At 43.5% G+C, this 15,633-nt stretch overlaps 1 protein-coding gene across 2 annotated transcripts in view; it reads right to left on the bottom strand.

Moving 5' to 3' along the window:
* The window catches only part of LOC140206938 (NACHT, LRR and PYD domains-containing protein 3-like), a 91,608-nt gene that overhangs the window by 58,671 nt on the left and 17,304 nt on the right, over nt 1–15,633 (bottom strand). For both annotated transcript variants that reach the window (XM_072275235.1, XM_072275233.1), the window contains exon 3: nt 4,193–4,510. In XM_072275235.1, the coding sequence (XP_072131336.1) occupies nt 4,193–4,510 (318 nt within the window). The remainder of the gene's footprint in view (nt 1–4,192; nt 4,511–15,633) is intronic.

Raw genomic sequence — 15,633 nt, 5'->3', positions numbered from 1 at the left:
CCAGTTCTGGATCCACAAGGCAATGTCCCCTGGGATCCCATGCCTCCTTACTTTCTCAATAAGCCTTGCATGGAGTACCATATCAAATGACTTGCTAAAATCCATATACACTACATCCACGGTTCTACATTCATCAATGTGTTTAGTCACATCCTCAAAAAATTCAGTCAGGCTCGTAAGGTACAACCTGCCTTTGACAAAGCCATGCTGAATATTCCTAATTATATTCTGCCTCTCCAAATGTTCCTAAAGCTTGCTTCTCAGGATCTACTCCATCAACTTACCAAGCACTGAAGTAAGACTGACCGGTCTATAATTTCCTGGGCTATCCCTACTGTCTTTCTTGAATAAGGGAACAACATCCGCAACCCTCCAATCTTCCGGAACCTCTCCCATCCTTATTGATGATGCAAACTTCATTGCCAGAGGCTTAGCAATCTCCTTCCTCACTTCCCACAGTAGCCTGCGGTACATCCCGTCCGGACCCTGTGACTTATCCAACTTGATGCTTTCCAAAACCTCCAGCACATCCTTTTCATTAATATCTATATTCTTAAACTTTTTGGTCCACTGCAAATCATCCCTACAATCGCCAAGATCGTTTTCAGTAGTGAATACTGAAGCAAAGTATTCATTAGACCTCTGCTATTTCTTCCCATTCCATACACACTTTTCCACCGTCACACTTGACTAGTCCTATTCTCTTAAATCTTATCCTCTTGCTTTTCACATACTTGTAGAGGGCCTTGGGGTTTTTCTTAATCCTGTCCGCCAAGGCCTTCGCATGGCCCCTTCTGGCTCTCCTAATTTCATTCTGAAGCTCCTTCCTGCTTGCCTTCAAGATTCCTATCATTACTTAGTTTTTTTTCAACTTTTCATAAGTTCTTCTTTTCTTCTTGACTGGGTTTACAACAGCCTTTGTACACCACGGTTCCTGTACCCTACTATCCTTTCGATGTCTCATTGGAACGTACGCAGAACTCGATGCAAATATCCCTTGAACATTTGCCACATTTCTTCCGTACTTTTCCCTGAGAACATCTGTTTTCCATTTAAGCTTCCATACTCCTGCCTGATAGCCTCATAATTCCCCTTACTGAAATTAAACGTTTCCCTAACTTGTCTGTTCCTATCCCCCTCCAATACTATGGTAAAGGAGATAGAATCGTGATCACTATCTCCAAAATACTCTCTGACTGAGAGACCTACCACCTGACCGGGTTCATTTTCCAATGCCAGATCAAGTACAGTCTCTCCTCTTGTAGGTTTATTGTGTCACAAAATCTTCCTGAGCACACCTAACAAACTGCATCCCATCTAAATCGCTTACTCTAGAGAGATGCCAATCAATATTTGGGAAATTAAAATCTCCCACCACAACAACCCTGTTATTATTACTCCTTTCCAGAATCTGTCTCGCTGTCTGCTCCTCGATGTCCCTGTTACTATTGGGTGGTCTATAAAAAAAACACCATGTTGCATTATTGGCCCCTTCCTATTCCTAACTTCCACCAACACAGACTCCGTAGACAACCCCTCCATGACTTCATTCTTTTCTGCAGCAGTGACACTATTTCTGATCAACAGTGCCATGCCCTCACCTCTTTTGCCTCCCTCCCTGTCCTTTTTGAAACATCTAAAGCCTGGCACTTGAAGTAACCATTCCTGCTCCTGAGCCATGCAAGTCTCTGTAATGACCACAACGTCACAGCTCCAAACAATGTTACCTCTAATTTTTAGTAGTCAGTGTGCACAAAAATCTTATGTTGTGCAATTTATTTTTTCCTGTGACAAAAGTATGAGCGCACTGAATGCACACATGGCACAGTTTATGTAGGTTTACAAAGTATTTGACATAAAACTGCACAGAATTGGAGGCCGGTAACTAGTGGTGTGCCTCAGGGATCTGTACTGGGTCCAATGTTGTTTTTCATATACATTAATGATCTGGATGATGGGGTGGTAAATTGGATTAGTAAGTATGCAGATTATGATACTAAGATAAGTGGCGTTGTGGATAATGAAGTAGGTTTTCAAAGCTTGCAGAGAGAATTAGGCCAGTTAGAAGAGTGGGCTGAAAGATGGCAGATGGAGTTTAATGCTGATAAATGTGAGGTGCTACATTTTGGTAGGACTATCAAAATAGGACATGCACGGTAAATGTTAGGGCATTGAAGAATGCAGCAGAACAGAGGGATCTAGGAATAATGGTGCATAGTTCCCTGAAGGTGGAATCTCATGTGGAGAGGGTGGTGAAGAAAGCACTGCACATTTCTTCAGCCTTTTTTCAGCTCAGAGATATCGTTGGGCTGCACAGCTGAAAAAAAAACATAGGGATTGTTCTTAACAAGGAAGATTCCAGGACTGAAAAGGGTGGGAAATGTATGATGCCTCTGGGCGTGTAGTCTTAATAGTTTAAAATACTGAGAGGACATCTGATTGAAATACACACAAATTAAAAGTCCTAGATGGAATAGATATCATGAGTTTCCGTGTTGTATGACTCTATCAATCTACAGTATACTTTTCTGCTGATAAAAAGAGAAACTGGTGTAAATGTCTGACTTTGTTGCTACAAGCATAACCCAGAATATTGAACTTTGCGAAGTTCCTCACGCAATAATGAAATTCTAGTTCCAAAGCAACAATGAAATGCGTGTACAGCTTTTGAACATGAGTGTATATTGGTAACCAACACTGGTATCGCTGTGTTTCCACACTTGTAAAAACAGTGACCCTGAAAGGGTACTGACAGGATGCAAATAATTACATTAACAACCCAAAAGCTGTCTTGTAGATTTGTCAAAGTATAGTATTGTCTGCATTCAATTCTTAACATACACTGAAGATTTAATAGATTCTAGGCTCACACAGGAGACTTCAGACCAAATCTACCTTGTCTGTTGATGATGCAGGGCTGTCGTCAGGTTGCGACAGTGCGTACATTCTCCCGTTCTGGAGAATCTGGGAGCACAGATCCAAGGCAGAACAGGAACAGAACATGGTTTGCTGAGAACATTATTGATCTCTCAAAACAGCATCTGAGGAAATGTCATCCATCTGAATGCCTACTGTGTTAAATTTCTCTCTCCATAATTTCTGCATAGCTTGCTGATGTTTCTGATAATTTGTCTTTTTAAGTTCAGAGTTATGCCATCCGCATTATTTTGTCTTTTCATCACCAGAGAAGTTTTTCCTCTGTGGTTATTTGAAATGGCTGAGCAGAATCTGGAAGCTCAGGTTACACAGCACTGGCTGTATCATGAGTTTTTTTTTCAGGACAATTAGCGTGGTTGAATGGATTTTCTGGAAGTTGCTTCGCACTGAAAGCTAATGGGCATCCTTCACCTGAACTCCATCCTTGCCAGCAGCAACAGAAGCAACTTTCTAGTTAAACACGTGAGCCATTACACACGTGACATTTGATCAGGTTGCTAATTTCATCAGGTGCCAAAACACATTTTCTCACCCCCGATAAACACATTTTTTCACAACCTCTGTTTTCCTATTAATCGTTGTATATTTCAACGTGGGATTATCTTCTGATTCTGAACTTCTGTGTTGTATGTCTATTTTGAAATAGTCTTTCTGTGTTCCAGAGCTGTGACATTGTTGGCAGTGTGTTCCGGGGCGTCACAGAACACTTCAGCTGACGGGCAGGGGTTAAACTGCCCACAAGTTCATACAAAGCGATATCAACTCAATACCAAACACACAAAAACACAAGTACACACATACAGTCTCTCTCTCACACAAACACACACACATTAAAGAATTAATGTGATTCAAAACACGTAATGAGATAATCCAGTTCGAATACTAAATGGTAACAAATGAAAAATTGAAATAAGTTCTGTATCGAAGAGTAGTTCTTTTTTAAAGTAAACTGGTGTAATCATGCCAGATGTGAAAGTTAGGTTGAGCTAGGGTCACACGGCCTTGGGTTCCACACCCACAAGCCCCCACGATCTTATTTTGTCCATCCAGCCGACGCCTAACCGGCAAGATCCCATAGTAAATGTAGGGCAGAGTTATCCTATGCATTGGCTAACATTTCCTAATCAACAAAAGATAAACCTTCAAGACATTAGTGACTTACAGTGTAACAGAGTAAGTTGGAAAGTAGAGATAAAACAAATAAAAAAGAGCAGCCCTTCAATAAATGAGCGAACAAGACCGAAGTCTCACTTACCAGTGACTTCGAGAGTGATGGTCGCTAAGGTTTTTGGGCCACGGATTGGAAGCATGTTCACACGGTACACCCCACTGTCTGACTCGTTCACCGACTTCAGCAGTAGCGACCCATTGGAGGTGAATAGTTCAGCTCGCGATGTATAGGGATTATCAATGGACACGAATTGATCGATCCACTGACAGATAGTTTTCCCATTGAAGGTCCAGCTTCCACTTGAGATCTTCCCTGATGGCCGCACTGAAAAGAAGGCTTCTCCCCCGATGGCTGCATATATTTTTCTGCGCTCTACATTGATGGTAAAATGCTGAGACTCACCTGAGAAAGAGCAAATCGTATGAGGGTAAAGCGACAAAGGTGCAAAAACTAGAGAAATGTACGCACAGTAGCTCAGTAATTACAGATATTTATAACCTATATACAGCTGAAAACGCAGATCGCCTCTTGTAAACTAATCTTCTATCCTACATCTATCCACCAATCTGTTGATTCAGGGACACCCTCTTCCACCAGGCCAGCAGACTGATTAACTCACCCTGATACAATTGTATTTCTATATTGTATGGACTGTCCTGTTGTTCGTGATATTATCATCATCATGGCTTGGCTTCGCAAACAAAGATTTAGGAAGGGGGCTGCCTACGTCTGCTGCAGGCTCGCTGGTGGCTGATGAGGCCAATACAGGACAGGCAGGACCGGCCACAGCAGCTGCAAGGGAAATTCTGTTCTGGGTTTGGTGCTGCTGTGTCACGGTTCTTCCTCCTTCTCCTTTTGTCCTTAATGCCGGCCCTGCATGCATTCTTGAAGGAGGAGACAGTCCGGTGAATGGTGCGTCGCCAGGCCTCGCAATCGGAGTCTAGATTAGACCACTGGCGATGGTCAATGTGACAGGCGCCAAGGGATTTCTTCAGAGAGTCCTTATAATTTACCATAAGTAATTGCACATTGCACATTCAGACGGAGAGGTATGTGATGCAACACAGAGCGTCATAGGAAGTCATTCCTGCCTGTGACCATCAAACTTTACAATTCCTCCCTTGGAGGGTCAGGCACCCTGTGCCAATAGGCTGGTCCTGGACTTATTTCCATTTGGCAAAATTTACATATTATTATTTAATTATTTATGGCTTTACATTGCTATATTTATACTCTATTTTCCTGGTTGGTGCAACTGTAACAAAACCCAATTTCCCACGGGATCAATAAAGTATGACTACGACAATGACAATGTATACGAAAGATGTAAGTAAAAAAGTCAATTCAGTCATTCAATTTATTCCTGGCCAATGTACCTTCACTGGAGTGTAAGTCATAGGACCTAGAGGTAAGATTGCTGTATTGGAGGGAAGCAAGTGATTATTGTGTTTTCTGTTTCACTGAGATGGACCGGTCAGCAGCATCAGGCAAGAACAAAGCAGCGGCGCTCCGACATAGAGCTCTTGTTTCATTCTTGTTCTCCAGACTCAGACCATCCAGCGATTAAATGGTGACCATCCTACATATCGAGGGAGTTCCCCGGCGTGATCCTCACTGTCATTTATGTACTGCCAAAGGCAGATGTCAAGCAAGCACTGGGCGTATTTAATATCATTATAAAGAAGCAAGAAATGACATACCGCGACGGCTTTCATATCTTTGCCAGACACCTTTAATCAAGTAGTTTGAATAAGTCTCGGCCCAACTACATCAGCACATCACCTGCGGCACCTGAGGACCCAGCACACTCGACGACTGATGCACTACTATCCAGAATGCCTGTTGTTTCATCCCTAGACCACATTAGCGGAAATCCAAAATCTGACTGTTCTCACCTTACTTGCACACAGACAAAGCAGCCTGGCCCCAGATACTATTCCAATAAAGTGTTTGTCCTGGGTGGCTAATTGGCTGAGTCTATGGACTTCATTGTCTACATTCAGCAGTCTGACGTACCACGTTGTTTCAGGCAATCTGTAGTCATACCGGTCCGCAGAATATCGCGGTTATCTGCTCAAAGCCTAACATCTTATTGCACTAGCATCCATTGTACGGAGTGATTCGGGAGTTTGCTCATGAAAAACATGAACCCCTGCCTGAGGAATGAAGTATTTCTTTTCCAAATTGCCCAGCATCACAGCTGGTCGACACCAGATGTAATTTAATTGGCTGGTCACTAAGTACTGGAACAACTGTACAATAAATATGCATAGGTGAGAGTGGTTCACATTGAGTACAACTCAGCACCCCCTCAAAACAAATCATTAGGCACCACAAATAGCTCCCTGTTCAACTGGATCCTCGATTTTCTCAGATGCAGACACCAGTATGTACGATTTAATACAAAAAATCCATGGGCCCGATTCGAGATATCCCTGATCCTGGCAATAGGATAGCAACATTATCATCTGGGTGTCCCCTTTACCTCCATGGAATCTCCTTTTTACTCTTCTAATTAAGTAATCTTCTGTCACTATTGCACTCCTGTTCCCCCCCCCCGCCCCATTTTCTTCTGAGCCACAGAGCCAGACTCAGTGCTGGAGACATATACGGCTTCCTTCTGGTAAGACAACCCTCTAATAGTATTCAAAGCAGTGTACTGATTATTGAGGGGTAAGGCTACAGGGGCGTTCTGCAAAGGTCAACTATCCCTTTTCCATCTTCTGACAGATACCCAGGGACCCGCTTTCTCGAGCTTAGGAGTGACATATCCATCACCTCCTCATTCTTCTGTGTTGGTCAAAGTTCACCCAGCTGCAGCTTCAGTTGCTTAATACTGTCTCTTAGAAGCTGCAACTCAATTAACGTCGTGAAGATGTGCTTGCAGGACCTTCATTGCTGACCTAAACGCTCGCAGACCGCAGTAAGTAGATAAGTATTTATGAACTTACTTCTTATTTAAGTAAGCAAATGAATGAACAAATAAATAAATGAGTAAACAAACAAGAAAAATGAATAAGAAAATAAACAAGTGAGCGAGGAAAGAAACACAGAAACGAATAACTAATATTGCCGATATAAATAAATTCACAAACAAGAAAGTAAATAAATAAGGAAACAAACAAATAAAAGAAGAATTCTGAGGTCCTGTTCATGAGCTCAAGGACAGTTCCGAAATCTGATTGCTGAAGCTGTGTGTGTGTGTGTGTGTGTGTGTGTGTGTGTGTGTGTGTGTGTGTGTGTGTATGTGCATGTGTGTGTGTGTATAAATAGATAATAGTAGGTAAGAACTAGTGCCAAATGTTTAGAAGTTTTGAGAGCAGCCTAGAACAGGTCGCCGTGGTCCACCAGCATATGCGGAATAAAGTGTTGCATTTACAGAGAAAGTGCGGTGCAGGCAGACATTATGGTGCAAGGCCGTAACGAGTTTGATTGTGAGTTCAGGAGTCCATCTAGTCATACAGGGTCCGATATTTGTCTTTTCCCAAGCAGTAAGGCTGATCAACATCCCCACCCACTATCTCACCCCTCCACACAGCCATCACCACTGCTTTATCATTTCCTGTCAGTCACCGTATGTACAGACACAACTACGCTGAGCATCAACTTATGAATGTACAACCAATCCATGTATACAAGCTATCTTATGTGTTTATATTTATTGTTATTTTAAATTATTGTGTCCTTCATTTTATTGTTTTTTTGTGCTGCATTGAATCTGAGATAAAAATTACTTTGTTTTCCCTTACATTTGTGTGCTGCAAATATCATTAAACAATCCTGCATCTTGAATCTTCCAACAGTTGGACAGAAGCTGTCCTCGAATATTGAGCGTACCCTTAGGCGGTTGCATCTTCTGCTCGATTAACCTGTGCCTAAAGTGGCTGGCTAAATATGATATTTGTTCCACATTCTCCTCAGTACAAGTGAGAGTTTAAAATAAACAAGTTTCTTTTCCTTGTTCTACTTATGATTTTGTAGCTAAGCAGAGTTCCAATGACACCACAGTCATAGGCCGCATCAAAAGGGGTGAGGAATTGGGGGGGGGGAATAAGTTCTCTCAACTTTACTTCATCCATTACATTGAAGGACTCTTCAAGTTCCAAATTAAATTTATTATCACTGCACATTTATATCACAATAAAACAGCCCGGAGGTTCATTTTCTTGTGACAGAATAAATCTATACACTGTAATAATAAATATAATAGAACCAGTGAAGTACCACACCAAGAGTGTGCAAAAGACAACAAACTGTGCAAAAACAACAAAGAAAGAAAGAACACTGATAATAAATGAATAAGCAATAAACCTATGGATGGGTGGGATACAGAGGGCTCTCTATGTTACAGGTGCTGGTGGATGCGACTCGGCAGATTAATGACTTGGTGTGGACTATATGGGTCAAAGGGCCTGGTATTGTGCTGTGACGATATCCTGAGTTATTCATGATGGATTGTGCTTTTAAAAAGAGAGAGCACACAGCTGTACAGCACAAACAGAGCGTGAGAGTGTGTGTGTGTGACAGAGAGAGAGAGAGAGAGAGAGACAGAGAGAGAGCACACAGTTTGATTGGGATTTCTACAAGGCCACTGCTAGCTTCTGAGTTCCTACAGAGAGAGAAGGGAGGAGCTACTTGATGCACAGCTGGTGTTCAGCACAACAGTATCTGAACTAGCGTAATTGCTTGTTTCACAGGACACGCAGAGGCACTAAGGTAAGGTGAAGTTACCACTATCCTGTTCAGGTGCCCACGAGAGTGGGACTGAGGATCGATCGTGAGGGATCGATCTGTGATTATTAGTGCGTGAAAGAGAGACCCTGTGGAGTCTACCAGTGTGTCTAACCTTTGCCTGGATTGGTAGACTATCACTCGAAGACGGTGCTCTTAAGTTGGTCAAGTTTGGCTAACTTGGAAGTTTCGGAGGACAACGGGAAGGATCGATGGCATCGGCTTACTCAGACAACCACGACACCTCTCTCTCTCTCCATCATTACTGAACTCAATACCACGAACTGAACTGATTTCATTTACCCATCGTCGTAAGACTGTATCCATTTACTCCCTAGGCTTGAAGAAGCTTGGTTTTTATATTTCCACACTTATATATGCATGAACTTTGCTAACCTGTTTGATTTATCTGAATTTATATTACTGTATTGCGTAGTTACTAATAAAATAGCATTAGTTAACAGCAATACCAGACTCCAAGGTGTTTTCCATTTCTGCTGGTTCTTTAATCTGTTACAGGGTACGTAACAGTGCTATGACTATGATGGTGAGATATGTGGTAGAAGTGATTGTGTCTACAACCTTCTGCAATCTCTGTCGATCCTGTGCTTTGGAGCCTGTATACTAGACGGTGTTGAAACCAGCTGGAATGCTGTTCAGATCTGTCGACATTTTCCAGTCTCCTCTTTAATCTCCTAAGCAAGTACACCCGCTGATGTGAATGTATAAATATGCGAGGCCAAGCAGATTGGTTGAACTTGCTCACCACTTCCACCACCTCAATGAGGACTGGAGTGTGTCCCGCACCCCACCCCCTGAGGAAAATGTCACATGAGCTGGTAAAGCATGACAGAAGGAGAGTTAGGGCTGAAAGGCCTTCTGCTACTTCTGTGTTTTGGGTTATTTCCTTCTCCACCTTCTCACTCGACGATCCATTCAGTCTGGCTTTTCAGATGACAGACACTAGTGAACTGGCACAGAGACCAGAAAATGCACCTCAGTCTCCAAGTGTAACAGAGACAGGAGCATTCTCTCGGTGTGGCAGTGATGGAGCTCTTGTTCTTCATCTCTTCACACCGGCTGGTGAGGAACATTCAGTTTGAGATAGAAAACCATAGAAACCATAGAAAAACTACAGCACAGAAACAGGACTTTTGGCCCTTCTTGGCTGTGCCAAACCATTTTCTGCCTAGTCCTGCTGACCTGATATGGACCATATCCCTCCATACACCTCCCATCCATGCATCTGTCCAATTTATTCTTAAATGTTAAAAAAGAACCCGCATTTACCACCTCATCTGGCAGCTCATTCCATACTCCCACCACTCTCTGTGTGAAGAAGCCCCCCCTAATGTTCCCTTTAAACTTCCCCCCTCACCCTTAGCCCATGTCCTCTGTTTTTTCTCTCCCCTTGCCTCAGTGGAAAAAGCCTGCTTGCATTCACTCTATCTATACCCATCATAGTTTTATATACCTCTATCAAATCTCCCCTCATTCTTCTATGCTCCAGGGAATAAAGTCCTAACCTATTCAACCTTTCTCTGTAACTGAGTTTCTCAAGTCCTGGCAACATCCCTGTAAGCCTTCTCTGCACTATTTCAACCTTACTTATATCCTTCCTGTAATTTGGTGACCAAAACTGAACACGATACTCCAGATTCGGCCTCACCAATGCCTTATACAACCTCATCATAACATTCCACTCTTACACTCAATACTTTGATTAATAAAGGCCAATGTACCAAAAGCTCTCTTTACGACCCTATCTACCTGTGATGCCACTTTTAGGGAATTTTGCATCTGTATTCCCAGATCCCTCTGTTCCACTGCACTCCTCAATGCCTTACCATTAACCCTGTATGTTCTACCTTGGTTTGTCCTTCCAAAGCGCAATACCTCACACTTGTCTGTATTAAACTCCATCTGCCATTTTTCAGCCCATTTTTCCAGCTGGTCCAAGTCCCTCTGCAGGCTCTGAAAACCTTCCTCACTGTCTACTACACCTCCAATCTGTGTATCATCAGCAAATTTGCTGATCCAATTTTCCACATTATCATCCAGATCATTGATATAGATGACAAATAACAATGGATCCAGTACTGACCCCTGTGGCACACCACTAGTCACAGGCCTCCACTCAGAGAAGCAATTCTCTACCACCACTCTCTGGCTTCTTCCATCGAGCCAATGTCTAATCCAATTTACCACCTCTCCATATATACCTAGGGACTGAATTTTCCTAACTAACCTCCCATGCGGGACCTTGTCAAATGCCTTACTGAAGTCCATGTAGACAACGTCCACTGCCTTCCCTTCATCCACTTTCCTGGTATCCTCCTCGAAAAACTCCAATATATTGGTCAAACATGGCCTACCATGCACAAAGCCATGCTGACTCTCCCTAATAAGTCCCTGTCTATCCAGGTGCTTGTAGATTCTGTCTCTTAGTACTCCCTTCAATAACTTACCCACTACCATCTTCAAATTTACCGGCCTATAATCTCCTGGATTACTTTTCGATCCTTTTTTAAACAACGGAACAACGTGAGCCACTCTCCAATCCTTCGGCACCTCACCCGTAGACTCCGACATTTTAAATATTTCTGCTAGGGCCCCCGCAATTTCAACACTAATCTCCTTCAAGGTCCGAGGGAACACCCTGTCAGGTCCTGGGGATTTATTCACTTTAATTTTCCTCAAGATAGCAAGCACCTCCTCCTTTTCAATCTGTACAGTTTCCATGATCTCACTACTTGTTTCCCTTAATTCCATAGACTTCATGCCAGTTTCCTTCATAAATACAGACGCAATAAACCCATTTAAGATCTCCCCCATTTCTTTTGGTTCCGCACATAGCCGACTACTCTGATCTTCAAGAGGACCAATTTTATACCTTACCATCCTTTTACTCTTAATATACCTGTAAAAACACTTTGGATTATCCTTCACTTTGACTGCCAAGGCAACCTCATGTCTTCTTTTAGCCTTCCTGATTTTCTTCTTAAGTATTTTCTTGCACTTTTTATACTCCTCAAGCACCTTATTTACTCCCTGTTTCCTATACATGTCATACAACTCTCTCTTCTTCTTTATCAGAGTTGCAATATCCCTTGAGAACCAAGGTTCCTTATTCCTATTCACTTTGCCTTTAATCTTGACAGGAACATACAAGCTCTGCACTCTCAAAATTTCTCCTTTGAAGGCTTCCCACTTACCGATCACATCCTTGCCAGAGAACAACCTGTCTCGATCCACGCTTTTTAGATCCTTTCTCATTTCTTCAAATTTGGCCTTCTTCCAGTTCAGAACCTCAACCCTAGGACCAGATCTATCCTTGTCCATGATCAAGTTGAAACTAATGGTCTTATGATCACTGGAACCAAAGTGCTCCCCTACACAGACTTTTGTCACTTGTCCTAACTCGTTTCCTAACAGGAGATCCAATATTGCATCCCCTCTAGTTGGTCCCTCCATATATTGATTTAGAAAACTTTCCTGAACACATTTTACAAACTCTAAACCATCTAGACCCCTAACAGTATGGGAGTCCCAATCAATATATGGAAAATTAAAATCCCCTACCACCACAACTTTATGTTTCCTGCAGTTGCCTGCTATCTCTCTGCAGATTTGCTCTTCCAAGTCTCGTTGACTATGGGTGGTCTGTAATACAATCCCACTAATGTGGCCATCCCTTTCCTGTTTCTCAGCTCCACCATAAGGACTCAGTGGACAAGCCCACTAATCTGTCCTGCCTGAGCACTGCTGTAATATTTTCCCTAACAAGCAATGCTACTCCCCCACCTTTCAGTCCTCTGCCTCGATCACATCTGAAACATCGGAACCCTGGAATATTAAGCTGCCAGTCCTGCCCCTCCTGTAGCCAAGTTTCACTAATTGCTATAATGTCATAATTCCACATGTCAATCCACACCCTCAACTCGTCCGCCTTCCCTGCAATACTCCTAGCATTGAAATATATACACCTCAGAAGATTTTTACCACCACTCACAACCTTTCTATTTGCGGCTTTGCTTGAACTTTTAACATCATTTATTTTCACCCCAGCCTCACTGTCAGCTCTGGCACTCTAGTTCCCATCCCCCTGCAAATCTAGTTTAAAACCTCCTCATCCCCCTGCAAATCTAGTTTAAAGCCTCCCCAATAGCACTAACAAACCTCCCTGAAAGGATCTTGGTCCCCCTGTAGTTCAAGTGTAACCCGTCTCCCTTGTACAGGTCCCACCTGCCCCAGAAGAGATCCCAATGATCCTGAAATCTGAAACCCTGCCCCCTACACCAGTTCCTCAGCCACTTGTTCCTCCTCCAGAGCATCTTATTCCTACCCTCACTGGCATCTGGCACAGGTAGCAATCCTGAGATTACCACCCTTGAGGTCCTGCTTTTCAACTTCCTACCAAGCTCTCTATACTCACTCTCCAGGACCTCCTCACTCTTCCTTGCTATGTCATTGGTACCGATGTGCACCATGACATCTGGCTGATCACCCTCCCACTTCAAAATGTCATGCAATCGATCAGAGACATCCTTGACCCTGGCACCCGGGAGGCAACAAACCATCCTGGATTCTCTGTCACGATCACAGAATCTCCTATCTGCACCTCTAACTGCCGAGTCGACTATCACTACCGCTCTCCTCTTTTTCCACCCTCCCTTCTGCACTGCAGAGCCAGACTCAGTGCCAGAGATCCGGCTACTGCAGCTAGTCCCAGGTAAGTCATCCCCCCCAACAGTATCCAATGCGGTATACTTGTTGTTGAGGGGAATGGCCACAGGGGAACCCTGCTCTGCCTGCCTTTTCCTCTTCCCTCGCCTGACAGTGACCAAATTTCCTGTCCTCTGCTCCTTTGAGATAACTACCTCCCTGTAGCTGCTATCTATAATCTCTTCATTCTCCCGAATGATCCGCAGGTCCTCCAGCTCCTGCTCCAGTTCCCTAACGCGGTTTGTCAGGAGCTGCAGCTGGATGAACTTCTGGCAGGTGTCGTTGTCAGGAACACCGGAGAGCTCCCTGACTTCCCACATCCTGCAAGAGGAGCATTCCAACATCCTGCCTGGCATTCTCTCTACGCTAGACAATCTGAACAAAAAAACTAATCGGAGCCTACCCTGGCCTCTGCCCGTTCTCGCCGAAGCCTGTTGAGCCAAAGCCGCCCCACTCTGACTCAGTCCACTCTGACGATGGCCGCTACAACGATGGTCGCTGTATATGGTGGTCTGCTTTTAAACCCTGGCGCACTACGTCACGCGCCTGCGCAGTGCAGACCCTTCTCCCCGAGCAGTGTTTAAAAAAAAACTTTTTCTACTTGATTTCCTCACTCCCTTCTTCTCAGCTGCTTGCTTCGACTGATATATACTTCAAACAGATAATAATCTATTTGAGCACACTGGCAGATAACTGCAGAACAGTTAACAACATTTGAACTAAATATTCAAAGAGTATTTGTCCTTTGATTGGGGCTGATTCAATTGGCTCTGCCATTTATGACGCTATAATCCAATCATTTGAACCGAAGACCAATATCTACGGCTCAGTCTCCGAGTGTAACAGAGATAGGCCCTGCTGTTGGGATGATTTCTCAGTGCTTGTTCTTTGTCTCTTCCTACCTGCGGGTGAACGACACTCTCTCAGATAGTCAGGAAATCAAACAGTGCAGCGGGTGGTTGTAGGAAAGAAGAGTCGGTTACAAGTGTACGGGGTCTTTCTTTTGTTACATTTAAAATGGCGATTTTTGTTATGTTAATCTGTGGAATGCGGCTTTGTTGTGTTTTAACGCTGCAGAGAGTTTGCGCTAGCAGTTTATTGTGGTTTAGAGGGTGATAAGAGGGTGCTATTAGCCAATGGGTGGTTATGTATCGTTTTGTTTTCGGATGCCATGCTGTATGATATGACTGTGGACTGAGTTTTGGCGGAGAGTCGGGAGGAGAGACGAGGAGGACGGCGGACGTGCGGAGAGGCTCCGGTCGATCACTTCGGGTGGTCCCGAGCCGTGGGTCGACGGAATTCGGGTGGTCGTCTGACGTCGAACTTGAGCTCCAACGGTAGCGCGCGAAGAACTTGGACTTTGAATAAGTGTTGGCGCCTTTTTTTTTCATTACTTTCCTCTCTGTATCACATGTATATTAATGCCCTAGAATTAGTAATATCTATAAAGTGTATGTGTTAAAATTTACTGGGTGTGCTGGCTGATGATTGATGTTTGTGATTGATTCGGGCGACGATTGACCCTGAGGGGACTGTTGAAGCAGGTGCTGGGCGGGATTTCCCCTAGACATACACGAGCCAAAATAACGGAACGTTACACAAGATACAATCTTATTGAGCCAAACAGTCCCTAAGGATCTGCAGTTATTGAGCTAAGTACAGTTCTGTAGTCTATCTATATCTGCTCTTCCTCAGGTGAGTCTCATCCACATAGAGCAGAACCAGATAAATGTCACTGGCGGGGAAATGTTTTCCTTTCTGTGCAGCCGAACTCAGCAGTGGAAAACTGAATTTTAATGGGAAACAATTGCCCAGTGGATCAGTAAACACCGTGTCTATTGATAATGCATAAACATTGCGGGCTGAGTTAATCATCTTCAACAGGTTGTTGCTGCTGAAGCCAGTGAACATGTCTGGCAGTGGGGAATACTGTGTGAATGTGGTTCCAAAAAATGTCCCCATGACCTTGCCGATCATCACTCCACGAGTCGTTGTTAAGTGAGATTTAGTTGTATGCGGTTATGCATTCTCCAATGATTACGTTCATTTTATTCCTGTGATGAATGTGT

Source organism: Mobula birostris, chromosome 13, assembly GCF_030028105.1.
Source record: "Mobula birostris isolate sMobBir1 chromosome 13, sMobBir1.hap1, whole genome shotgun sequence".
Taxonomy (NCBI): domain Eukaryota; kingdom Metazoa; phylum Chordata; class Chondrichthyes; order Myliobatiformes; family Myliobatidae; genus Mobula; species Mobula birostris.
The sequence above is the reverse complement of the archived record's forward strand: the minus strand, read 5'-3'. Positions and strand labels throughout refer to the sequence as shown.